Source organism: Varroa jacobsoni, unplaced genomic scaffold (assembly GCF_002532875.2).
Source record: "Varroa jacobsoni isolate VJ856 unplaced genomic scaffold, vjacob_1.0 scaffold_584, whole genome shotgun sequence".
Lineage (NCBI taxonomy): Eukaryota > Metazoa > Arthropoda > Arachnida > Mesostigmata > Varroidae > Varroa > Varroa jacobsoni.
This window is the reverse complement of record NW_019213486.1, coordinates 23130-50078: the sequence shown is the minus strand read 5'-3', so window position 1 is coordinate 50078 and position 26949 is coordinate 23130. Positions and strand designations below refer to the sequence as shown.

The 26949-nt window shown below is 39.8% G+C and overlaps 2 protein-coding genes across 2 annotated transcripts in view; one reads left to right on the top strand and one right to left on the bottom strand.

The window, feature by feature from the left end:
- The window catches only part of Col4a1 (Collagen type IV alpha 1), a 28358-nt gene extending 11224 nt beyond the window's left edge, over positions 1-17134 (top strand). The window contains exons 2-18 of the mRNA XM_022835296.2: positions 2186-2348; positions 2770-2922; positions 3500-3774; positions 4614-4865; positions 5404-5631; positions 5890-6310; positions 6467-6735; positions 6991-7188; positions 7418-7613; positions 8313-8627; positions 10666-11088; positions 11303-11739; positions 12988-13594; positions 13774-14100; positions 14637-14873; positions 15125-15304; positions 15902-17134. Of these exons, the coding sequence (XP_022691031.1) occupies positions 2186-2348; positions 2770-2922; positions 3500-3774; positions 4614-4865; positions 5404-5631; positions 5890-6310; positions 6467-6735; positions 6991-7188; positions 7418-7613; positions 8313-8627; positions 10666-11088; positions 11303-11739; positions 12988-13594; positions 13774-14100; positions 14637-14873; positions 15125-15304; positions 15902-16482 (5262 nt within the window). The 3' untranslated portion in view covers positions 16483-17134. The remainder of the gene's footprint in view (positions 1-2185; positions 2349-2769; positions 2923-3499; positions 3775-4613; positions 4866-5403; positions 5632-5889; positions 6311-6466; positions 6736-6990; positions 7189-7417; positions 7614-8312; positions 8628-10665; positions 11089-11302; positions 11740-12987; positions 13595-13773; positions 14101-14636; positions 14874-15124; positions 15305-15901) is intronic.
- Positions 17135-21751: 4617 nt separating this feature from the next.
- On the bottom strand, positions 21752-26949 carry LOC111261670 (uncharacterized). The gene is made up of 5 exons (XM_022835295.2): positions 26620-26949; positions 24406-24451; positions 23169-23274; positions 22808-23047; positions 21752-22510 (listed from the first exon to the last, which is right to left on the bottom strand). Exons 1-5 carry the CDS (start codon positions 26652-26654, stop codon positions 22176-22178), a joined length of 762 nt encoding a protein of 253 aa, XP_022691030.1. The 5' UTR covers positions 26655-26949; the 3' UTR covers positions 21752-22175.

Here is a 26949-nt window from a genome sequence, read left to right as displayed (position 1 = left end):
AATTAAGTTACAACTGTATTTTGATTATTTTGTATACTTTGCCCCATAGCGTTAAGGATCCACATCAAAATATTGTGGAAACTTTCATTTTTCATTCATTGTAAAAAATTAATAATCTCTGAAGATTATTAGTACATATCTAAGATCTCACTTAATGTTCAGATACGTAGAAACTTCACGCGTGTGTGCACATCGAGTGTGTTCTGTTTTTTTTCTGGATCACGTCAATTATAAAATAGATTTGTTTATTCCGACCCTTGAATAGAAAAAAAGAAAATAACAGTAAAAAAGTCAATCGTGTTTAACGTGCAATTTTTGTTGTTCTTGAATTTTGTGTTTCCAATGTTCCATTTTTATCGAAGGGACGAAATAGAATCAAGGTCGTTTCAGTAACCTTGAGTGAACAAAAACAAATTTACTTAGTGTTTTATGGCTGTAAACTTTATTATTAATTTCACAGATCATACTTAATTGCTAGCATTTCGAAGAATTCATTTCAAGGGTACCTATACATTCTAATGATTTTCTCCTACCTTTACAAAGGCCGTTATCCTACCTCTTCAAACGTTAGGCTTAGCTTCCCTCTTAATAAAAATAGGTTTTCTAAATAATAAATAAAAATATGCCTCGCACACTCTTTGGACAAATCTTTTAGGGATTTCATAATAAAATGTTAATCTTTTCCTTAAAAATTTAGACGTAGTGATTGCTCTCATCAAATTTAGGTAGATGATTTAGTAATGTGGTATCTCTACCTTATCACTTTGGCAGGTTTGTGAATATGTCATAGACGTTAGGCATAGACCTACAATAGGAAATTCCCTTCGAAATCACATTTCCTTTGATGACGGGAGTTTGTCGACGTTTGGTGGTGGCACCGTTTGTTTTAGCCACTATCATCTCAAATGAGTTTCTAAAAGATAAAAATGTCAAAGGAAGACTCCGCATCTACCAGCACCTGGTGTTGTAGCGATGAACAAGGCCCTTCTAGGGCCAGTGATTCATTTTGTTGGCGGGGCTTTGGAGCAGCGCGACTTTCCTAACTATCACATTCAACTCTATTCTCGGGTGAACTCAATCTTACTGGCCCATTTAGATTGCCAGTTTGACATCGTCGGCTTACAATATATTGTAAGAACACACTGCATTTTGCGAAAAAGTTTATCACCATGACGAGTAACAAAAAATCAAAGCGATCCCTTGCTTAGTAAGTTTTATGTAATAACAGCGTTGTTTAAAATTTCGCATATATAATACCGATAATGTACGTTACTATCCGTTTCACAGATTTGCTTAGGTTGTCACTTATTGATATTAATAAACATATATTTTTTGCATATAGTGGAATTAAGTAGAATTCAATATCAAACTTAAAGGAAGTTGAATGTTTCAGATTAGAAAGCAGTGATTATCGAAACTTGCATTCAATATAAGTCTCATTATTTTTTATTATAAATCCATCTACGCAATTAGGTTACCAGCCTTCAAATTAAAGCTTCCATATATACATATATATAAATATGGATATATTGTTTTCTTTCGTTTCAATAAGGTGCAAAATTGATTGCTGAACCTATTAGTCTTGTTTGTAATTTGAAGAGGAGCTTATTATCGAATCCATCGAAAACCCAGAATCGCTCTCAGAACTATTAAATGAACCGTTTCTGGCAGGCGCTGATGACCTAATGACCTTCTTCAAAAAATTCAGACAACTCTAAAGTTAAAACAAAATTATTTCTTATTAATCATGTGGTTTTAATAAAATGCATTTAACGTTATAATATTATTTTACTGTTGCTTTGCACCCGACTGGTTTTCGTTTTCGCCTTCATTATCCAATTGTGAATACGCATTGTGAAGATACTAGAATATTTTGAGTTATACTGCCATGGCAACTAACAAACAGCAGTAGGTCTTGGTGATAAGATTCTTCAATCGCTAAAAGAAGAATATAGGATCAGCCTTACTTAACTCTGTCCTCCAACGAGCTCTGTAAGCTGCAATCTGTGGGTCTTCTTGGTTTGAAGAACTGTGAAAATTTGAGTCAAGTGTTAATCTTGATCAAAAGCAGTTGTGCTAAAACAGTTATTAATTTCCAAGCACATTGCGCAAACATAAGGCACAATATTTCAGAAAAACATACTCAATATATATAAGATCTTCACTTTGATTCCATTCCTTTCAGTATTCAGATTTTTACAAGAAGGATCACGAACCGAATTCTATAATAGCCCAAAGCCAAGTGAGAGACGCATTATGTTCGGACTGCTCACCAGAATCGAGACGATGTATCGGCGAACGAGGTCTGACTGGAATCCGCGGCCAGAAGGGCCTTCCCGGCCCTATGGGTACGTGAATAGCCCCAAAAAAATATGGCCAATTTTTGGAACCGTCTATATTCATCTATACAAATACCTAAAACGCCAATAGATCCGTAGCCTTGTTGCTTAAGTTGTGATCTCTGCTGCAATTGCACGGCGGATGAGCAAAAAAAGCCTATAGTCGTGAAAAAAAATCTCAAGAAATGATTGGCCGCTATTGTATACTGCATTTTAAGGTAAACACTGTACTGACTAGTACTATTAATGCTTTCATTAAAGCATATTTTTTTAAATTATTTTTACGCTACTTATGTTGTAGGTGTCATTCTTATGTAGTTCGACAGTAAGCTTATAGTAAACCGACCAAACAGATATCACACCGTCAGACCCATTGAAAGCGTAAGTGAATTTAGACTTGTTAATCGATTTGTCATAAATTATTGTACAGGACCACCGGGGCCTCCCGGTGATGAAGGTCTGCAGGGCGAAAAGGGAGAACAAGGTTTACCAGGACTAGCTGGAATGAAGGGGGGACGTGGTGATCCTGGACGTAGAGGCGTTTCCGGCCTGCACGGAGAGCCAGGACAGCCTGGAATGCCTGGTAAGTATCCGTTTATCTTTCTATCTTGTTTCCGAACTAGTACTTCTTCTATATCTGTTAGCGACCGTAGCGACAGTGTGATGTCTCAATACAAAGTGCCCTATAAATAGCATATACAATTAACGTGTTAGTACAGCTTAATCGTAGTAACCGTACACAGCACTTAAAATGAAGGCGTATGTTACTTAAACATATTTAATTAGTTTTTGTTTTTAATATATTCCGCGTGCACTAAAAATACTACATGCCGAAAAGGTATTGTAGATGATAAGAAGGTTAATTTTTTGTCTATGTGCTTCATATGTTTGAAGCAGTGATCACGAACAGTTTGATTTTTGCGCAATGAGTAAGACTGCAAACGTTAGTTAGTTCGCACCATACGAGTAGTAAATAGCTTAAATTGAAAAATACTCGGGTTTTAAGTTTAGTAATTAAGTAAAAAAGCCGTTATTGGTACCACCTCTTCTTTGTTAACCCCACGAGCTTTCAACAGGTGTATTATCCCACACCCGCCAGACCACTTATTCATCGTATTTTTATAGCAGGCTACTTATTCAAATTCATAATTATTAATCAGGTGAGCCCGGAAGACCTGGCTTACGCGGGAAGGACGGCTACAATGGAACTCGTGGTGACGTCGGTATGATAGGATTTCCGGGGCCAAAAGGCGCGGATGGAAGACCGGGAATAATGGGTCCACCCGGCCAAAAAGGAGAACCTGCGTATGGAGGTGTAGGTGCTAAGGGAGAAAAAGGCTCACCAGGTATTCCCGGACCTCAAGGACCGCCAGGTATCACTGGTCAAGACGGTTTTCCAGGTAGAAAGGGTGATCCTGGACCTTCTGGAAACGATGTAAGTTGTACTTTTAGTACCGTGCCATACTAAACCGAATGCAATACTGATTTGCGCGCAGTAATTTTGAAAAGATGTAGGATCCATTTTGCGACAGCTAAGTTTAGCAACCTTACTTAAGGGCCAAATATTAATAATACCTTACTTCTTGTCGTATATTTGATCCCTGTGCACGAAGTGTTTCTATTTCATGTGCACGATCATTTCATACGTTCATTGTCGTTTCTAGTAACCATCCAACTCTTCTTAGAGGAAACTTCCGATAACTTTTGCGACAGAAGAACATGACTTATGTCTTATGATAGGATATGAAATTTTGAGTGCATGGCCTGGTCATATATGTCCATCTTTTATAGAGCAACAAAAGGTAATAACATCGATTACGACAAGCCGTTCGAGGTTGAGTGAACGGACTACCAGCGCAGCTAGGACATTCTCTGAAGAATTTAGGAACCCACTAAACGGTATAGTTGGGCTAGCGTTTCCGTTCGCAGGCATACATCATACTTTTATATTAGATATAAAATTAACGAACTGGCTCCAACCCATTTATGACGACGAAAATCGTACGACTTTACACAATCATCTGTGTGAATTAAAATAAATCGTGCAGAAACTTATGTTTACCAGTTCCTATGTTTCAAGAAACCAGACCACGAGACTTCTTCTAAAGTCTTAAAATAAAATTAAACTCGATGATTTGAAACGTATGGACGATGCTTACGCAAATTTGCGCTCACACAAATTTGCATAAATATCGTCCAAACACAATGTGAGCTATGAATACTGCCATAAGTTGACATGCTGATAATAATTTACTAATGTGTTTCCACATTCAGGGTCGTCCCGGTCAGCCTGGGTTACCTGGGCCACCAGGTATGTCCTTACCAGGCCAAAAAGGCGAAAGGGGGTTTAAAGGCGAACCAGGCCTACCGGGCGAATCAGCCCATTGTTTCAACCGGTCAATTATGGTTGACAACGAAGGTTCTGAACAAATTATCTTCACTCCTGGCCCAAAAGGAGATAAAGGAGATCGAGGCGAGCCTGGTGAAGGTAGTTCACCTGGAGCACCCGGAGCACCTGGTATACCGGTAGATACACTTCTCTGTGTATATTATATAATTCAGTTGCACTGGTGTACTACTTACTTATTTCATTCTTTTTGTCATAAATGTCTAGTTTGGAAGCCAATTCTAAGCGGAAATTTACTCAATGTTTTTCTTAGCGACTCAGAGTATTCTTACTGCGTTACTAAATCCTCAAGATCACCTCTTCGATATAGCATCAAAAATTTACCCACACTAGAAAGTGCGTTTAGGCCGTGTTTAGCTGAACCTTTTAAGGTTTTTCCAATAGACTTGTGAAACGGCATCGTACACATATATCACGGTAAACATTTACCAACGCTGAAATTTGAACCAGTGATGTATGTTCGTGGTTACCATAGCAGCGTACCTAAAGAGGTGCGCATCAGCTCACTTATTATACGTATAACTAGCAAGCGTTTCAGTCTCCTCTTGGATTTTACCATGGTATCATTAGGACGCCTGTATAGTTCGTAGAATGTTGTTGAATTCAGGCTAAAATTTTTAAACTGTTATTTACTTATATATTACTTTTTGCCTACAGGGACAACCCGGTCTGCCGGGTGAAAAAGGTGACCGAGGTCTGCCAGGCGATCTAGGGCCAGCAGGAGTACCAGGTTACCCGGGTAGTCCAGGTTTACAAGGCCTCAAGGGCGACCCTGGTATCCCAGGCCGGCCAGGACGACCAGGTGAACCTGGACATAAAGGAGAAGTGGGACCTCCAGGACTTCCCGGAGAGATGGGACTAACAGGACCTCCTGGAGCGCCCGCGGTAAGTCATACGATAATAAAAAAATGCCTTTGAACCATTATTCTACATAGCACTAGAGCAAGGATGTAAATGAAAATTAGAACAAGTTTCATTTCATGTTTCCTAGCTAATTTAAAACGCATCAGCTACAGTGTAAAACACGCTGCAAGCTACCTACTCTTAAAATGCTCGATGCCAGTAAGTAATCATTACTCTACAGTCTTTATGTGCTCGGGATATATATAATAATGGCAATCTCTGAAATATGGACTTTTACAGACGGCGGAAGGAAACACGATCGGTCCCCCAGGCTTCAAAGGGGAAAAAGGCATGCCAGGCCCAATGGGTCCTCCAGGTGAAGAGGGTAGACCCGGGGATTTAGGATTGGATGGGTCTCCCGGGCCACCCGGTGCACCAGGGGAACCTGGCCAGCGTGGCAACGATGGTCATCCTGGTCCCCGCGGTGAAAAAGGCGATTCTGGACTTCAAGGTTATCCCGGCCAACCTGGAAGCCCTGGGCTGCCTGGTCCAGAAGGGCTACCTGGGGAAAAAGGATTACCCGGACGAGACGGTTATTCCATCCCCGGAGATCGGGGATTGCCTGGCTCGCCTGGTAAAGACGGAGAACCTGGAGTGCCAGGACGACCTGGCTCCAAGGGGCTACCTGGCATCCCCGGTGATTCCCTCTATGGCCAACCAGGTTAGCGACAATAATTAGTTATCTAATAACACGAGATCCTTTTCTGGCCGGACGCTTGTACAGAAAGTGCTTTTTAACTTAACTAAGAGGTCAGTATGAACCTTACACCCTACCACTTTTGTTTCCAGTTAGTTATCAACCTAGAGTTTATTTTAGGTTTTCCGGGAGAACCGGGACCAGAAGGTCCCAAGGGAGTAGCAGGCAGGCCCGGCCAACCAGGTGTGCCAGGTATTCCTGGACTTAAAGGAGATAAAGGAGGTGTCTGTAATGCTTGCGAGCCCGGTATACCCGGTCTGAAGGGCGCGCCTGGATACCCAGGTGAGCCTGGACCAAAAGGCGACGCGGGACTTCCAGGAAGCCCTGGTCGAGCAGGTGACCGTGGCTTTGATGGATACCCTGGCGAACGAGGAGCGCCAGGAGAGATGGTAAGTAGAACACTATTAGATTAGGTGAAGGTCGCAGTTAAACAATCTAGTTAATGAAAAACTAGTCAACTATTTGCTTATCGTGAAAGAACTTTTACTATAAACAGTTGGTTCATGCCCTTAAGACAACTTACCATATATGCTAAAAAAGATGACTTACATCATATTCCTTTTTGCGTAAATGCTTACATCGCAAATACTGCTCAGGTCAATAACTGAGACATGACAAATGGGTGCTCTGTATGCATATTTTAGGGGATGCCAGGTTTGATGGGGATGCCTGGCCAAAAAGGCGAGCGAGGTTTAGACTACATCTATGACGGACCTAATGAGAAAGGACCGCCAGGTCCACCTGGCCCTCCAGGATACCCTGGTACCCCAGGTGACCCTGGACCGGAAGGTCCTCCGGGACCTCAAGGTGCTTCCGGACCTCCAGGGTACGATGGTCTACAAGTAAGTTCCTTTTTTCGTTTTGCTTATAGATCAGTATAATAAATACAGTCAAATGTTTTGCTTAAACATTCTCTTCATCGGTTTATGAACAAGCGTTAGCAGTAATAGCTATGCGTTCTTTTTAGTAAAAGCCTTTAAAACCTAAGGGGATCTATACTATGGAACAAAATTGCTATACCAATGATAATTTATCCTTGCGTAAAATTAAAATTAATTTTCATTACTTTAGGGCCAACCTGGTTTACCAGGCGACCCAGGTCCAACTGGACCTCGTGGCGATAAAGGTGATCCAGGTCTGCCAGGCTATCCCGGTTATGGCGAACGCGGTCCGCCAGGCCTGCTCGGAGAACCAGGTCCTCCAGGAATCGAAGGTCCAAAAGGAGACAAAGGAGAGAAGGGTGATCCAGCACCCGAGGCCATAAAATGTGTGTTTATTAGCTCAAATATAAAATTTAAAGCTAAGAGCATGTGTTGACTAGTGATTCACAAACTGGGTAATCTAGATGAACTACCTTAACCGTTGATTGTAAATAAATCTGCGTCTTTGCACAGCGCACTCTCCAAATTTTGCTTTGACTAATAGGAGAATAAAAATTAATTTCAACTTTAAAATATACAATGAATATCGGCATTAAGCTTTGCTGAAGCAGACTTCTTCATGTGGATACGTCGTAAACTGAAACAGATAGAGACCAGCCACCCAAGAAAGTCTTAAGACAGCTATAAGCATAACAAATACTTGTAGACGTTGTAAAGTATCTCAGCTTTTTTTTTTTTTTTTTTTTTTTATAAACAAGTGTTTTTAGATCTTACTAAAAGACTTTCGTTTGAGAACTGGGTTAAATTTTTTTAATGATTCTAGGAACAGTCCAAAATGTTCTGCGCCAAAAATATACTCAAAGTATACCAATAGAAAGTAAATTTAATTATATTGAGAACATTAAATGCGAGTTACTTTTACTAGAATCCACCAAACAGAGAGTTAAGCTATGTAAACTGCGGCTCTGATTAAAAACAAATGTTATTGTTTTCCTCACTAAAAATCATTTAAAAAATATCTGAAGCGCATATCTAGTCACTCTAATGCAACTTAGTAAATACTTCTTTTCGTTCGACACCTGCAGTTAAGGAAAGGGGTCTACCTGGACCCCCTGGTGATAGGGGTCCTGTAGGTATGGAAGGTCCTCCAGGACCACGTGGTCTACCAGGACTAAATGGAATAGACGGACAACCAGGTCAAGATGGCCCGCCAGGTGAGCCTGGCTTCCCTGGAGCACCGGGTCCTCGTGGTCCTCCTGGCCTACCGGGCTCACCCGGACCGATGGGGGTTGAAGGACTGCCTGGGATGCAAGGCCCAATCGGGATCAAAGGTGAACGTGGTCGCCCTGGTTTACCCGGCGAGTTGGGACCCCCTGGAGACCGTGGAACAGGCCTACCTGGTAAGATTGCACAATTGTATGTTTTTTATTAAACAATATCTGAAGTGTAGCTAAGCCGCTTTTAAAACCGCACAAACTCTACAAAAATCTAATCAATGTTCTGCAGTTTTTAAAACACTCATCTGTGAATACGCTCATTTTTATTTTCAGACATATCTATTAATTCTTCAAATATATTCATACAGACTATTCAATATTCAAAAGAATATTCACAAAGAAATATTCAAATGTTTTAAATATAAAAACTTACGTTTTACTTTATTAACAAATATATATACGGTTGAGAAAATAAATATATAGAAAGTTACGTTAGTAGATGTTTTACTTTCTGAAACACCCACGACAAAATTTAAAGACAGTCGTTGTTAAGGGTTAAGTAACATTGATTTTTCTCTAAGTTTTTTTTTTAAATAAATATGTTTTAAAGTATATTATGTATATAAAGTATATAAAAAACATAGCGAAAATACAGTATTCTACAATATGCTTTAAATGCTCGTTAATTTACTCTAGGCTTAACTAGCCACGTGGACATTTTCTGCCCACCTTAGCATTTTTATGATACAAACTGACAAACTGCCAACACTACCGTTAGTGTATGGAATTTATTAAAGATTTCATCCTTCTTTTTTTTTTCGACTGACATAATTTAGAGGTAGGGGCATGAAAAATATTTTACAAGTGTCAAACAATACTAGGATAAGGTCTATAGGATTCTCTAAAAAATATTGATTGTCTTTCTACCTAGGCGGCGTTACGATCACATATATTAGGTTTTAAGAGTCGCGGGTCGGCGTTGGTGTCACTTGAGACTTAGACATGGGATTAAACACCGTGAAAATAGATAAAATTCCTGTGCAGATTCTTTCTATTTTACAATTATATTACGATAAATGTACAAATCCTGCCCGGGCTCGTTAAAAAATGTCTACTGTTTATGGTCAAGATGCGTTATCGAAACAAATGGCCTAAAAATGCTTCTCTCGCTCTCGTTTCGGTGGGAGAGACACTTTTCGTAGTGACTGATTAACTATGGAAAAAGTTGATGAGCCCCTTGCAAAAATTAAACAAGAACAATACATTAGTAGCCATCATATCGCCAAGGTTATTAGGCACCAAAGCCGGATGCCACACGAAAAATCATCTACTTTATGGTACTTCGAATCCGTACTTCACACAGGTGCAACGAAATTGAGTCAAATTTAGTCATTCTAAAGCGGTTAATCACGGGTGATAAAAAAAAAAATGTGTCGCATCCACTGATAATGTGCAAATGAAAAAGAAATATATTATAGAATCGGTGACAAAGCCCAAACCGATGCCAAACAAAATGTGTTTGATGAGATCGAAACACAACTGTGCATTATAAGTTGCTGAAGCCTGCCAAAACGATCGACTCGGACCCATTTGCACCAAATCGATCGGAACTAGTGAGCAGAAAAGGCGCCCGCCGTGTTTTCGCAGATGACATATATTATTAATCACTCAGAAAAAACTAAGAGGAGTTGAATAGGAAATTTTAATGCACCATTGAATGATTTTAATTCAGCTTTAATGAGTATATGTAAAGATAGCTTATTCCATTTTTCACCTAGAAATTGCAGAAGTCATACAGTGATGAAATTATAACCAAGGAAATAGCCGAGGGTCATTGACTGAACTGATGCATATTTAGTTTAGTACTAATATTTTAAGATTAAAACAATATTGGTTTCACTTTCGACTCAAAACAGTCGATAGTTTTCCGACGATCCAATAGTAGTTGATCTTAGTAAAAAAATTTTATTCAATGTATTTTCATCTTTAGTGCACGTATTGTTAATGACTTTACATATGTATTTTTTTTATTACGCTGCTAGGCATTTATATATCCTATTAAAACAACTTATTAGAACGAAAAGCAGCACTTTGTGCCGAACACAAACTGATGTAATTCACGCTAAGGTACTCGATAGCTATACATATTGTCAAAATACAACTTTACTTTTATTACCATTTCATGACTAAGCACTAATGATATAATATCTTTTTCTTTCAGGACTAAAAGGCCTACCTGGACCTCCTGGTCCTCCCGGTGAAGCAGGATTGCCTGGCCCAGTCGGGCGTGAGGGGTATCCAGGGCCGTCTGGACTACCCGGCGAGCCCGGCCCCAAAGGAGAACAAGGACTGCCTGGTCGAGATGGACTTCCTGGGCTAAAAGGAGATCAAGCACAGGAAGGCCAACCTGGCCCTAAAGGAGATCGCGGTTTGCCAGGTATTCCTGGTCCACCCGGCAATCCGGGCAACGATGGACTACCGGGTCACCCAGGAGCTTCAGGTCTGAAGGGTGATCAAGGCCCACAGGGTCCCCCAGGTAACCCAGGAACAACAGGCAAGCCCGGTTCAGATGGAGCTGATGGACTCCGCGGTGAGCCAGGGCTACCTGGACCACGCGGGCCGAAAGGAGACCCTGGCAACCCAGGTGAATATTTTTTTAAATTATTAAACGTTTAATTCTAAATACCGTATTACTTACTTAGATTTTCAGTATATGCGGAATTATACTACACTTGTGAAAACATAATGCAAGGAAATTACGGACTGGAAAAATCTCATGTTCTGTATAATGATATTATAATTACTATGTACAAAACACTGTTTATGTATAAATAATGTGTACTTACTGAACGTAATAGGAAACCCTGGGTTGCCTGGAGTACAGGGCCCACCCGGTGTTGAGGGACAACCTGGTAAACCCGGCCTACCTGGTATGCCTGGCAAAGACGGCCCACCAGGTTTTGCTGGCTTTGTAGGTCATCCAGGCCAGAAAGGAGACAGAGGTCTTCCTGGACGTGATGGACTGAAAGGTGAATCTGGAAGAGCAGCCCAAAAAGGGGAACGCGGTAGACCCGGAATTCCCGGAACACCTGGAGCAGAAGGTCCATCCGGCTCTCCAGGTCCCCAAGGGCCGCCTGGCGAGAAAGGCGAAAAAGGTCTTCCGGGAGAAGGTCGTCCTGGCGAACCAGGACCAGAAGGACTCCCAGGAATGCCTGGTCTTCCAGGTATTGATGGTCCACCAGGACCCCCAGGGCCTGACGGACCCCCCGGATTACCTGGAATGCCTGGGAATAAAGTAAGCTTACTTCGCGGTTTAGTAGTAAAACGTTTTTATATTATTACTGATACATAATAGCGCGTAACTTGCGGACTTCGCTGTTCGTGCGTTTAATACGTTTCACTTCTGAACTTCTGGCAAACAGACACAATAGATTTAGCCCGCGGTAAGATAAACAATACTAACTCCGGAGCGACTTACACACACGAAAAACCATTTTTTGTAGTAGAGTAAAACCCATGGGTTTAGCTTTGTGCTTGTTCTGTGCATTTGACTGCTCGACCTGTGTGATAAGGGGTTCCGCAGGTACCGTGTTTACTAGCCTAATCGAATACTTTTTATCTGTTAAAAACTCGGAGAGACAGCAACAGCTCCGGGGTGGCTCCAGTTACACATAGACAAAAACCACGTTTTAGTACTCTATAGATAGGATAGAGTATAGCTTATAGGACTTGCTCCGTGTCCGATTTGTTCGTATGACTTCTCGACCTGTGTGGTGAAAATAACGATGCGGGAACTCGGACTTTGGACAGCGGCGGTATTGCCCGACGACCGATTCGATAACCTTCTCTTGGCAGCAACCCTTTCCCACCTTGTAGCAGCCGAGAGACGCAACGCCAGCACCAGGCGATTTGTGTCGCGCACAGACAGAGACACGTCGAGTTTTAGTATTATACTAGAAAGTAAATCACCGAGTCGTGCCCTGCGCTTCGTTTGACCGCTGAGCTATCGTGTCTTTGAAAAGGACCTGCCGTGTTCTTCTGCTAAACTATGCGAAGACCCTATTCGATAAAAGGCCTCTTATTTATACGCAATTAGGGAAACAAGAACACTTTCAGAGCAGCTCACGTCGCATATACGAACAAACAAGACGCATCTGTAGTGGAATAGAATGTTCTTTGGCTGCTTCATTCGTGTGATGAGGTCAAAAAAATGTTTCTGCGGGCTTTTCTCTACAGCATCCGTATTTTTTTTTCTTAGGCTATTGTACAACCTTCACTTTGTTCGCTAAACCTTTGCTACATATGGGATAATATATGGGAATAATACCATTTTCAGTCATATAACAGTCACTAGAACAGGCATCTAGTTTTGACATATGTATTTAATATTTTGCATGTATACAAAATTATGAAAAGTCTATGTTTTTTGGAATAATCAGAAGTTTATAGCAGCCAATCGAAGCTCAGACATTCTGTATTGATAAAAAAAAAAAAAAAAACTATCCATGTACGGAAAGACTGTTAAGAATAACGATGTATTTAGGGAGATGCTGGAGCCGCAGGTGATCCTGGACCGCCTGGTGCTCCTGGAGCGCCTGGAGCTACCGGATTGCCCGGTCCGCCTGGATATCGAGGAATAAAGGGTAACCCAGGACTCGACGGTCCACCGGGAATGCCTGGGCAAGAAGGAATTGTAGGAGCTCCTGGGGAACCAGGATACCCAGGTTACATTGGAGAGCCGGGCAACCCAGGAGAACCGGGCCGGCCTGGACCACCTGGTAATCCAGGTTTCCCAGGTCCTCCCGGACCTCAAGGTCCTAAAGGCAACATCGGTCCTGTGGGAACTCCAGGTTTAGCTGGACTAAAAGGAGACCCTGGTTTAGATGGCCTTCCTGGCAATCCCGGTCCCCCCGGCCATGAGGGGCCACCTGGACTACCTGGTGACCCAGGCCTAGACGGCCCACCGGGTCCAATTGGCTCTCCTGGAGAGCCCGGACAGCCTGGCTGGGCAATACAGGGCGTAAAAGGAGACAGAGGAGAACCAGGCCCTGTAGGGGAACGAGGATTACCAGGGTACCCTGGTGCTAAGGGCGAACCTGGTCGGGACGGACGAGATGGTCCTGTAGGAGAGCCCGGACTACCTGGTCAAGGTTTGTAGCATTTCCTAGAAAAATAATTTTCTGGGGGTCTTTCATCGCACGATTGAGACAACATTGGGAAATGTTATCTCCTTATAGGGCTAAATTTACAATAAAACCGTTTCGTGTCTCGGAACTCGCTTGTTAGTTTTCATGATAAAGGGTGTACGATACAATCATCCTGTTAATAGGTAACATTCCGGGACCTCCTGGAAGAGATGGTACGCCTGGACCTGTAGGAGAACCTGGTTCTCCTGGCCATCCGGGTCCTCCCGGTATTGACGGCTTAATGGGCGAGCCTGGCCAGCCTGGCTACCCCGGCGAGCCAGGACCGGTTGGACCCATCGGTGAACCTGGTCCCCCAGGATGGCAAGGAGACCCAGGCATTCCTGGTCTTCCTGGCTTTAAGGGCGATCAAGGACCGCCTGGACAGCCCGGTTTTCCAGGTAGAAGCGGTGAAAAAGGAGACAAGGGTGAACGAGGTTATCCAGGGCTTCCAGGACCGGCTGGATTCCAAGGTCAGTTAAGCCGAAGGTTGTGACTGAGAACTCTAGAATCACTAATTATGACTTTAAAACTCAATATTAGTGAGAATATGCTTACACAATCACTTAGTGTACACTAACCTAGATGCGACTTATCTGCCATCAAGGTATATTCATAATAGTATATTCTCTTATTTAATTTCTATTTATGGCTTTGAAAGAGGTGATATCAAAATCTTATCTTTTTACTAATCTGTACTCACTTCTAGACACATTGCAAGTATGAAAAGTTTCTTCCACCTGCTAATAAAAAATCCAATACACTGCCAATATACTGTATATTAGAGTAATCTCGGTCTCTGGCACAAGCTTTATACATATCTACACTGTGTCTACCTGTGGGAGCACGCATTAAGTAAGTACTATAACCTTAACGTAAAAGTTCGACAAACTTTTTATAACAGTCAGTACATGTCTACTTATTATAATGATGTACAATTGTTGTAACCTGCAATACTAGCAATCTTGTTAATACGTTTAACAGCAGGTCTAATAATTAACATTTATAGGACCAATGGGGCCAAAGGGTCAGTCAGCAATCGCAATCCCTGGTGAGGCTGTTCCTGGTCCAATGGGAGAACCCGGAGAACGCGGCCACCCTGGAATTCCAGGGGATCCCGGAATCCCAGGAGAACCCGGCTTGAAAGGGGAAAAGGGTGAACCAGCTCTTATTGGAATGCCTGGTCCTGCAGGCCCACCAGGAAGGGATGGCCTACAAGGACCACCTGGACCTCGTGGTCTTACCGGTTTGTACCTTTAAATGCATTTACGTCCTGTTTGGAAGTTACTGAACCAATTCTTATCGCTTTTCAGCATTTGCCTTATTGTCATGTCTTGGAATTTATGTAGGATGAATTGAAGGTGTTTACTGCATAGTTCGACTGACTTTTAAATAATTTACTATTATTCCCGCCTCATACTTGACTATACTATAGCCTAATACATGGATAAAGTCAGATAATAACGTTACACCTGTATTTCGATTTGTGGTTTACAGGACGCGACGGCCCTATGGGTAGGGAGGGCCCTGCAGGCCCACCAGGGGCGGCTACGTGGGATTTGGTTGAGGAGCAAGTTGGATCGTTGGTTGTTATCCACTCCCAGAGCATGGAGATACCAGTGTGCCCACTCCGCCTTAAAGAAATTTGGAACGGATATTCATTGCTTTATTTGGACGGTAAGACGGCACCAAGTATACTAGAAAGCCCCTAAAAGTAATGGAAGCTCACAGTGCACTAATTAATTGGAGTTCCTTACTGGGCCTCAAGAATATCTTAACGAGTAAATATGACGTTGTATCCCTTAGTTGCATAATGAACAAGAGCTTAATTGTTACTGTATTTATAGAAAAAAAGAAACATATACTTCCAAATGTTGTAAAAGCATGAAAAAATGTAAAAAATATGATTTATGCAGTGCATGGTCTTCTTTGACCACAAATTAGTATTAGATATTTTACACAGCTTCTTGCACACCGTTCTTAACCTCAGGGGTAGTATGTATAATATCCTTTAGGCAAATGTGCCTTCTTGGCATTGCTGTTTGTTTAACAAGACCCTAACAGACTTATTGTTGCCCTCGCTGTGGTTTATTAATACAATTGTCAAGATATATGAATCGTAACAATAATTACGTAAACACATTAACACTAACAAAAGTAGGCTACCTAACTTAATCCTAGTTTTTCTTTTTACAAAAAATGGCTTGCAAGATCTTAATTAATCCGGTAATATATGCGCATTCTTGGTTAACCTTTTTTTCACTCTACATGCAGGAAATGGGCGGGCAGCTAATCAAGACCTTGGCAATCCAGGATCATGTATGCAGCGTTTTAGTACAATGCCTTTCGTGTTCTGTGAAAACACAGATACTTGTAACTATGCTGCACGTAACGATCGCTCGTATTGGTTGAGCACAATGCGTCCATTCTCTACGCGACCCGTTTTTGGCCGAGAAATTTCCGAGCACATCTCGCGATGCGCTGTTTGTGAAGTACCCAATTATACGCTCGCGGTGCACAGCCAATCACGTGAGATCCCTCAATGCCCGGCAGGCTACACTAATCTATGGCATGGTTATTCGTGGGCAATGCACACAGGTGCTGGAGCGCAGGGCGGTGGACAACCACTTGCCTCGCCTGGTTCCTGCCTACAGCATTTCAGTCCCGTGCCGTTCGTCGAGTGCAATGGTGCCCGGGGATCATGCTCGCATTTCAGCAATAAGCTAGGCTTCTGGATGGCACAAATCGATCCTCAACGAATGTTTAACATGCCCACCACAAGCGTAAACGAAGAGAAGCACACACCTCTTCAGAATCTCGTATCTAGGTGTTCTGTGTGCATGAAGAATATTTAATTTCAGATATTCTTCGAGTATTTTTCATAGCAAAACGCGTCCATATGTACATCACTACGGCTATGTATCTATGAGACAATGCGGAAGTGCCAAATTAATTAGGGATATAAGGACAAAGCTCAACGAAAACGAAAGTTAGAATGGAATACACAGAAGGTATTGAAATGCTAGAAAAACGTGAGAAAGAGGAGAATATAAATTAACTTGATGCCGACAAAGTTAATCCTGGGATTTGCTCAGATTTGTTTATCAATATATGCAATTCAGTTTAGGTGATTTTTTACAGTTTTTTATCTTGTTTGTTTTATGTTGCCGTAACCTCTTCATATTTCGAGTTTTACGCCCGGCATCATCGTTACGCATTCCATCAGATGGTTGGCTTCCAGCATGAACTGAAGTGTATCTATGTCCGGGTTCGAACCTAGATGACAACGTAACCTCGATCGAGAAGAGAAAGGCGTACATCGAACAATATCAAAACCTTTACTGCCAAAAAAATGTAGTTATTGAGACAATGAAAATATGTATAGGTATTGTATATGAGATAAGCTGAGATAAATATAAAACACGTTCTTATAGAAGTCAAAAAGTAATTTCTAGTAGATATAGAAATGAGAATGTTGTTATGCAAATAAAATCATTAATTAATCAAGTTGCGTCATCTGTATGATATTGTTGCTAATCATGTTAATAGTAGTGCATTCTAAATAAGCTCCATACACATAAATTGCGAAGTACTTAACTGTAATTCCAATATATACTTGCGCACATTTTCTCTGTCGTTATATCATTAAACATTTTAAGGATCAATCTAACTTGCCTAAACAGGGAAACGTATTCAAGATACATATTGTTGGTAAGTTTATAAATATGAAAGAACGTCCCACTTGTGAAACTTTAGTTTTTATTACCATCACGATAAAATTGTATTGACACTTCCAAGGCCATTATAAACTGACCGATTGATTTCCAAACCCTATTATCAAATTGTAGTGGACGGGCTAAGTGTATTGGTCAACTAAAATAAGGAATCAGCTAGTCCTCATAAAATTTTGTTTAAAGGACTGTATGAACAGCAGCTTTGATAAGCGTGGCGATTTTAGCGGAAATCTGCGGGGCAGGTCTTTTAAATAAACCATTTCAAAATACATTGCTTGCAAATATTTACCGTGACCTGCAGTGTCCTATACTTAAAAATGTTCTCAGTGTTCAAAAATAGGGATACCGGTATTCGGAATGAGACTCCGAAGAGGATTTGAGAAAGAGGGTAGCCGTTTGAAAGTCATTAAGAGTGACTGGATAATATCGTATAATAAAAAAAGCTAAGATAATTTTTGCGTAAGCTTTTAGTTTTTACTAGCAAAGTACGTTTTCCTTATAGTTGAATAAAAATGGTAGTTTCTAACAATACCACATTGAGTGGTAACAACTGAGTCGTCTAACGAGCAATTTTGTCTACAGCCACCACCTTGATTTTGTCTATACAGGGTGTCTGATACATAGTATAAAAATTTGGGGAGGGCTGAAAAGTAAGTTGTTCAAATCAGTGATTTTTTGTCGAGAAGGTGCTACCTATACTAGAAAATTAGCAAGAAAAAAAATCTATAGAAAACTATTTTCGAATACGAAGAACTACTTTATATACCCTATTCTTTAAATAAGTCGAGATCGCAAAAATTAATATAAACATTTAATGGAAAAACTAAGCAAATTTGAGTAGAGGTTCGTGAGGAATAAGTTCATAAAATTATTTAGTAAGCGGAGAAAACGCTGAATAAGTACATTAAATCCTCTAAGAAGTTAAACGTAGTTCTTAGAAGTTAAAAAAAGAAGTTAAAGATAAAAACCTAGACGATAAATATGTTTCGTTTTATAGCAAGCATTCTAAAACTATTAATCGTGCAATAGCACCTAGTAACGAAAAAAAACACTTTGTGAGTAAGCCACTTTTAGAAGACTCACGAAAACAGTACGCAAATAACAAATCTACTCATGATGCAAAGCATTTTGCAGCGGAAAATAATTTACCTTAGGCTGATGGCTTCCTCTAGGATATACACCACTTCTATAATAAATATAATTTGGATTCCGCATTTATTGAATCGGTCTGTGAAGTCTGCTAAATCGAAGAACCAACAGAGATTCCAATCAAACTCCCAGCAGACCTGTGAACATGCGACAACATTTGGGTAGGTACTAAAAACATTACATTGAAAACTATATTAACACACATATGATGGGTAGAACATGATCACCTATAATCGTGTTCTTGAAAAATGAGGACACCATTATACTCAATGTGTACAAATCATATATATATATTTTTTCCTATTGATTCACTTACGTTATGGAATGACGTTGTGTCAGTTTACAAATTATATAACTTATTACTGTCGACTTCGACCGTCCACCAACGCTGAGTATTCTCGTTCATTAAGCCACCAGCTATATCTCTTAATCACCTTTTAATAGTTGAATAGTAGAGAGGTATAATAGACTGATGTGTGTTATATGGAAAATTCTTGCATGATATGTACAAAAACTTAGTAGTGATGGGTAGGCGACGGCCTAACATGCCTCGGCAAAGAAGTTGCAGGAAAATACAATCATATGCATATGCATACATGATTATTACATGGTAGATGTATTTGTATTGTATTATATTTGTGCTACTGAATTATTTTTTTTATTGCAATTATTATACATACGTTGTTACTTGAAGGCTCACTTTGAAATCATTATTTAGCAGTGTTATTCCTCGAGCACAAATTTGTACACCCGCACCCGTCACTGACTTTACATATGTAGCTCATATTTCTATATGTTGTTATTTTCGTACAACCATTTCGAGCATATCTACCAAACAAAACGCATCGTTGCTGTCAGTCCCAACTATTAGGGCTGTTCTGCCTGCCAATGTTATCACTATCTTTATCGATAAACAATAAAGGGATTCGTTGACGTGCCATACGAAAGCATTCTGCACTCCCATAATTTTTGTTAATTCAGCGTAATTTAACAAGCAACAGCTACTTAACATTTACCAGCATACTTTTAGTCTCTTTCTTTTTGTTTTTCCGTTATTCATATTCAGTCCCTATTGTGTTGTAAAGGTGCCTTGCTAATTGACAGACGAAGCAGACAAGAGTACCTTGTTAATTAACAAGCTTTACACGAAGTCAGATCAACACATGATCCGACAGCAGCAAGTTTTATCGTAGTGATTCTGTCATCTTTAATTTCATCAAGTCGTGCACCATCCATCGACACATTTTTCGTGTATATTATTATCACTTATAGGTGCATTGTATGAACAGTCCGTACTTGTCTTTGCTATCATTATTTATTGATCTATGGTTATTATCATAATAATAATTATTATTGTTATTAATACCATTGTAATTATCCTCCTCATTATATAGTACATTTTCACTAAAATTTTTTATTATCATCTTTATCAATACACAAACACACACACACACGCACACTAGCGATCGAAGCACATAAAAACACAAAACGAATTATTGGAAATTATGTTCAATACGAATGTTTATAGGCGCCAGCGGAACATAATGCCCGACCATAATGGCAAAGCGGGATTCTACCAAACTTACCTATTGACTTCTTTGTGTTAATTAATGCACGGGTAATTCAAAAAGGCAAAGCCTACTTTGTTATCTTCACCGATTCTGTCGTCAATTAATTACTCTTTGTTTACAGGTGCAAAGGGCTATTGTGATAATATTGAGTATGGCTCATGCATTGCTAATGTTGGCAGCACCTGCATTGCCCCGTCTATCGTATTTGTAGTATCTTCGTTTCCTGTAGTATAAACCAAAAATTCATCACGAAGTAGCTCCTTTGTCCAACCGTTGCATTTGTTGCATTTCACACAATGCATTGCACCGTATAGGTTGTATAGAAAGCTACAATAAAAGTAACCCGTATAAAAATGGCCTCACTCCCACTAAAACCTCCATGAGCTTTAAGGAGCCGAAAAAGAACATTAACGTACTATGTAACTGTATCATACAAAAGGATCGAGCAGAGCTTCGCAAAATAATATAAAAGTCAGACAGTTAGGCAAATCGATATCTAGGCAAAAGCAAGGCAAGTTTAAATAAACATATTAGGTGTGCAGACTGTTTGATACCTGAACGAAAGTCATTTCGACTCTTAAGCTGACATAGGAACGAGCCCACGTCGCTCTCGTGTGCTATTTGATAGTCGCACTGATGTACAACTGTGCAAGGAGATTGTACACATACTAAACCTGAACTCATCTACAGTCTTAAGTCGACTGACTACCAGAGTGGAGTTCTCGCAAGAGTATATTGACTATCCCTTAATTGAGCGCTACGGAAGTTGCAAATGAACGCGTCAATGAAAAGTGACGCAGACGGATCGCATTATTATTATTATTATTATCACTACTACTATTACTATTAATTCCAGACATAGAAATGGAGAGAGCAAAAAATATACCGCTTTTGGAAATCCGTCTCTTTCAATTCCAGTATCACCAATATTGCTGTATCAATACCACCATGTGCGATGCTAAACCATTGCCCAACTGCAATACCTTAATGTATTTACATGTGAATTGTGATCAAGGGTATTCAGCAAGATCCCTGTGGCCGTGTCGGTGATAACAAAACTGACTCCAGTTCAAGCCAACAGACACACACACAAGAGAGAACGTACAACGCACATGTTCACGTCACCCATCGTCACTTATTCACGAGTTTCGCTCAGACGATACTTCTGCGTCCGTGCATTCTAGATATACTTCTTCATGGTCTCTTACCATTGTCATCATTCTTATAAAACAGGTATCATTTTCATTTGGCACTTGCACCCCCTATCTATTGTAAGTTATTTGCTTGCTATTTGACTTTTTTACATGCATTCCTATATAATTCCGCTCAGCATGTGACACACCCGTAACGTAGTCACAGCTGAATATTAGAAAATGACCTGTGTAGTTACTAGAAGATTAATCTTATTGCTATCATTCTTCATGTTGCTTCCGTCGCCGTTTTTGCTAATGTTATGTAAAAGTGCTACCACTGCAGTTGCGAGGTAACATGAATGAAAGCAAGAGAAGGCCCTTATTCTTATTTTTATCGTTCAGTAATCAGGTACCCCGATATACATTCGTCAATAAATTCGACGAGCTCTGAAAACTCAATCACAACGTCCGAAAATTGTTGCCGTTACTGCTCACTGGTCGTGATCAGTCCTTTTGCGAATCAATCGCCAAAACCCACTTTTCTTTTTTTTGCTATTATATGATTTTTTCATTTATCTATTTGCAGTATGTTTGTATATGACAGCACTACAAATAGAATAATCATACAAGAAACACTATTAAAAAAATATAACTTCGATAAAAATGTTCACATCTTTGACTTTGCGAGTGTTCGAACTTTTGCCACTCTTCTTTTTTCTCGAGCATTTGAGCACCACCGGATAATGAGTTTAAATTGATGGCTTGTCACCAAGCAAGGTTAGTCTCTTCTAGTAAGCGATCTCGCTTTTAATCTTCGGGCATCACCGTTTGACTGGCCTTCGGTACACCTTATGATGAATAAGATATTCCTTCTGTCTACCCGCCTAAGATCTTCTAAATAGATTAACTCGAAAACGGAGATTCGTCGAATTGATGCCGCCGTTTGTTAAGCGTTTATCCCTCACAAACTAGGCATCGACTCCATAGAGTCAAATGGTGGTAACGACGTGTCATCTCGTTCCGTCTCTCGCAGGGCCTTCTCGGTCATCTTGTCAATCTCGGCTATCAGTTGCTCTGTATCAAAATCAAGCGTTCGCAGGCCTTGGAACGCATTTGGCGATGCAAAATCTTCATCCCATTCTAATTCATTATCATTGTTCGAAAGCGACGAACGTCGAGAACGGTGTGATGCCATCGAGCTCAGACTCATCCTCTCGTGGCGCTCCGCTACGGCTGAGATCTGTCGTTGAACACTGCTGCCGGTGCTTACCTCGACCGGCTTCGTTGACGGCATACCTTCGGCATAGGCGGCGATTTTTTAAAGAAGTAAACAAATGTGACAATAGTGAAAAACGACTATTATTAGATATTAAACATTGCTTCGACTAAGGCTTTCCGGCGTGTGACCTTCAGTGTGTAATCTTCCCGGCAAAGCAATGCAACCTTTTCCAAATGCCAATATACTAATTAATTGTTTACTTGAACTCCGCGAAATTCGTTTGTAATTTATGTGACCAAAAAAAAAAGGATTTCTAGTCGACAAGCTCGAGAAGCACAGAAAGCTAAAACTGCAGTACTTAAAACTTAACTAACCTTCTTCGTTTTCCCATTCTAACTCTATGGAGGAATGGGAATCGGTATGGACTCTGCTTTTTGGTGTGAGGGCGCAAAGGTTGTTGTTGACAGAATCCCGCTCCACAGCGCACCCCGCTGCATCTAACACGAGCGACACTCCAGGTACGGTAATTCCACTGTCAGCTGGGACTGCCCAAACGTCCGGCGTCTCATGAGGCCACAATTCGCGGCCTTGGACGACGGGATTGTAAAGTTCACCTGAAATGTTCGTCAATGTCTACTTGAACGACTTACAGCTTCTTGTCATATCTAATTCCTGTATGAAACTTATCGACTAATGTTAAGTGAAACAGTAAATTGCAGAATCACTAATACATACGTTCGATCAGATCATCTTGACCGAGATTAGAATACGGATTAGCTGATCGTAAAGAAAATTTAGGTCTTCGTTTAAGCCACTTTGGTATAAATCGCGATCCGCGAGGCTGCAAATAAATAAAACACGCTCCAGTCATTTACAACGAACTTATCTAATTTAAGAAAGTGTCGTTTTGTACATAATGTGCTTTCATTGATGTAAAAAGTACCGGATATTTAAGATATTTTTTTAAACTTGGTGTTTCATACCTAATATATAGCTAAAAATCGAAAAGCACAGGACTTCGACCCTTGTTCGTTTTCAGTGACGACAGCCACTTCTCCTCGATAGTATAGGTTAATTCCGCTCAGAAGTTATCTGGAACTGTTCAAGATAGTGCATTACAAATATTTGATGATCGACGTAAAATAAACAGTGATATGTAGTCAACGTTCTACAACTGGCAGCTGTATTCAACTACTGTTGATAGCAGTAGCAAAACTTTCTACAAACATTCCACTATAATACTCATTCGAACAGCGGGGGACCAATTCGCTAGTATTGAACATACCTAGATCACTTACCTCGTTCACAACCAGATTAAGCTGCAGCATGCAAGCAGACATTTCGGATAAGTTATTATGATCCTACTATGTTACAACGCATAGATGCCACATGATTTGTGTTCGTAGAGAAAGCTATATATTTATTATATTACTATCTTTCATTTCAATAATAAGATGGGATGGGAACAGTTCGTACTATTGAGGAGTTGACCGCAAAACTTTCTAAAACACGTTCAGACAACTATCGTCCACACTAATCTAAAACATTTTTATCAAAAGGTCCACATAGTCTCAGAATACGCCGATACTACTCGCCTTTATGGAGTTGAGCTCGATCTGTTAGAAACCTAATGCTAGCGAACCGAGTTCTTCTCCATTAGATCCACTAGTAATATGCGTATTATTAATATAATAATAATAATAATAATGAGAGACGAGACGTATATTATAGTGTTTTTGTTTGGGGGCGCCTTGCAATACACACCGATGAAAGGCAAATAGTAATCATATAAAAACTAAATATAATAGACAAAGAACAGTTCATAAGAAAAAGCAGAAGACATTAACATTTAATATTTATTGGACACATACGTGTGATTCCATAATTATTAAATGTTCGTTCTATAGCGAAAAAAATAAGAAACATGTATTTATGAAACAATAATAATAATAAAAGTTTACTTTAAATATACCTCGGCAAGTGATGTGGCATCGTAGGACGAGTCAACGTCGTTCATTCTAAAATCAAAAACACAAAAGAAACATCCTTTTTATCATTATTATTTATTAAACTACGTATTCAACTTATAAATATTTGTTAAGCACTATTTATGCACTATATTATACAGTATACAGATATCCTACAACAACCTTCGTCTATCGCAAGTCGGGTAAGATTGTCAGTGTCATTGAACAGTCCACCTACGTACTTAACGGCGGGTACGTACTTAATCCGTCATGAGGAGAACCACCAGCTTCTGCGTCTTGCCCACTTTTAAGATGTTCTGCGTTATTTCGTTCATAGCCCAGTCCTCAGTAGAAAATATAAAATTTTAATTTACGCCCTGTACCAACGGTTAACACATAGACTACGCACGTCGAATATCTTCTTAACAGAGTTTATTTCTTAACAGTATTCGTAACCATCATTTATCATTTTGTCAACATAGAGCTGGATAAATTATACTGCTAATGCCATAAAATTCATGTGCGGAAGAACAAAGTGATGTCATTTTGCAGCAAAAATGTTATTAAAGCTCTAAAAAAAATTGCAGTATCTCAACAGGTTTCTTTCTATCTCCATTGAGTCTTTCATAACCGACATCGACGGCTAGCAGAAAAATGCCTTAAGTTTACTGATAGTGATGGGTCTACTGGATAGTTTTGTTGTCTGTATACTGTACAAGAGTCAATAAATTTAGGCGATACAAATTGTGTTGGGAAGTGTGTTAGCATTTTTTAATTTTTCTTTAAATAGAAATAGCTACTTAAATACGTGTATAATTATTAGTATAATTTCAGCACATGACTCAACATTCAAAAACGGTATTATAAGGAAATCGTAAATTGTGAAAAATCTATTACAGCGCCAAAAAATAGATGGCAGTGATGCAAGCAATCGCAGATATTTCTGCACCATATTTTTGTTTAGCTTATCTATTCAGCACGTCTGATTAAAAACTCTATAATATAGAAAAATAAAATATCGGCATTTTAAAAATAGGAATCTCAAAAGAAAACCCATTTCACAAAACTAATTTGCAGTTCCAATGTCTACTCTGTTTAACACCTTTTCCGTTTTCTACAGATTCGAATTGAAGGATCTAGCATCCATCTAGCTAGCTGTTCACGTGTCGTCGGTACGGCTCTGTCGTATCTTGATTAGAAAAATTAAATAATACATATTAGTTCGTCTGGGGGAATTTGATATTTGTTTAATTTCTTTGGTTAGCTTATATCTGAAATGTATACCACTGGCCAATTCATTGTACCATTAAATGATACAATTTGAATGTCGAACGGAAGCTATAAAAAATGAAAGAAATCCATAAGACAGGCATCGTAAATCAACGAATAATAGCTCAACAAACTTATAAAAATGAGTAATTAATAAATTATAACGATCCGAATATTCTAGGTGCTGGAAATTTGGCTGATACATTGAACAACATCAAATTACTGGCGAAAAATATGGAAAGCTTAGTTCGTTCCGTAAGAAATTAAATATTTATTGTAGGTTTAAATTGCTATCCGTTTGTCTCAATACAGTTTTCTATGCCTCACAGCAAAAGACCTTAAAATCATTATTGACGATTTCCAATTTGCTGTGGAAACTTAAGACTGCTATTACAGTGCAGTTCCGAAGCCATACACAACCTAAACTTTAATTATAAAACTACTTTATTAAAATTCAAATATATTTTATAACACATCAAGAAAGCAGCACCTGAGCTGTTCGAATAAACAGCACTTTATGAACTTCGCTTTATCGTCATTATAATAAAATGAAAATTTCATTTATATATCATTTTGCTAAGTAAAAGCTGTGATAAGGTACTGTTTATAAGAACAGCCTTTATAAGCATTATATTTAATAAAAATATCAGTAAAATTGCAATATGGGTATTTCGTGTGTGTATGTTACAGGAGATTTATCGTCTTCTGGTGTCCCGACCCGTTTCACGGCTGTGTTATATATATATATATATATATACTTGGACCCTTTGGAAACATAGCTGGTGCGCGCTCTGAAGGTAACACCGTCGCTCAAACCCCTATTACCCCACAGAGTAAAAAACTAACAGTAGTCACAACGACAATGACGACAAAAGACTACTAACAAATAAATAGATGAAGAAGTTATGAAACTAAAAACAGTTTGTTGTTGTTATGGTTGCTCTTTTTACCGTTGGTGAGTTCTCCGTCCTAGACATCCGCCCATCGTGAGAACAGTAGAACAATTGCATTCACTATGCACACGGGTAATCAACTACTGAATGAATGATGCCAATGTCATTTTGCTATTTGATTGCCACAAAACTTGCAAACTTTCCCTATACATAAAGAACATGAAAAACGATATTGATCGTTTTGAAAGGGTCTTCGTTGCGATGACCATCAGCCGTGCTAGCAGTAGAGGCGCACGTAGCTAAATAACAACTTCGTCTGTAGTCCCGCTGTTTAGCGAGCAGTGACTGTTGTTCATACAGAGGAACAGGCAAAACGGAGTGGCTGGC

What these genes read in the sequence shown, in the direction of transcription:
- LOC111261670 (XM_022835295.2), bottom strand. Translation starts at nt 26,654, where the DNA reads ATGGGCGGATGTCTAGGACGGAGAACTCACCAACG. An exon ending in GGACGGAGAACTCACCAACG is followed by an intron (nt 24,452 to 26,619) that starts GTAAAAAGAGCA and finishes TTTTGATTTTAG; the next exon opens with AATGAACGACGTTGACTCGT. An exon ending in AGAATGGGAAAACGAAGAAG is followed by an intron (nt 22,511 to 22,807) that starts GTTAGTTAAGTT and finishes CCTATGCCGAAG; the next exon opens with GTATGCCGTCAACGAAGCCG.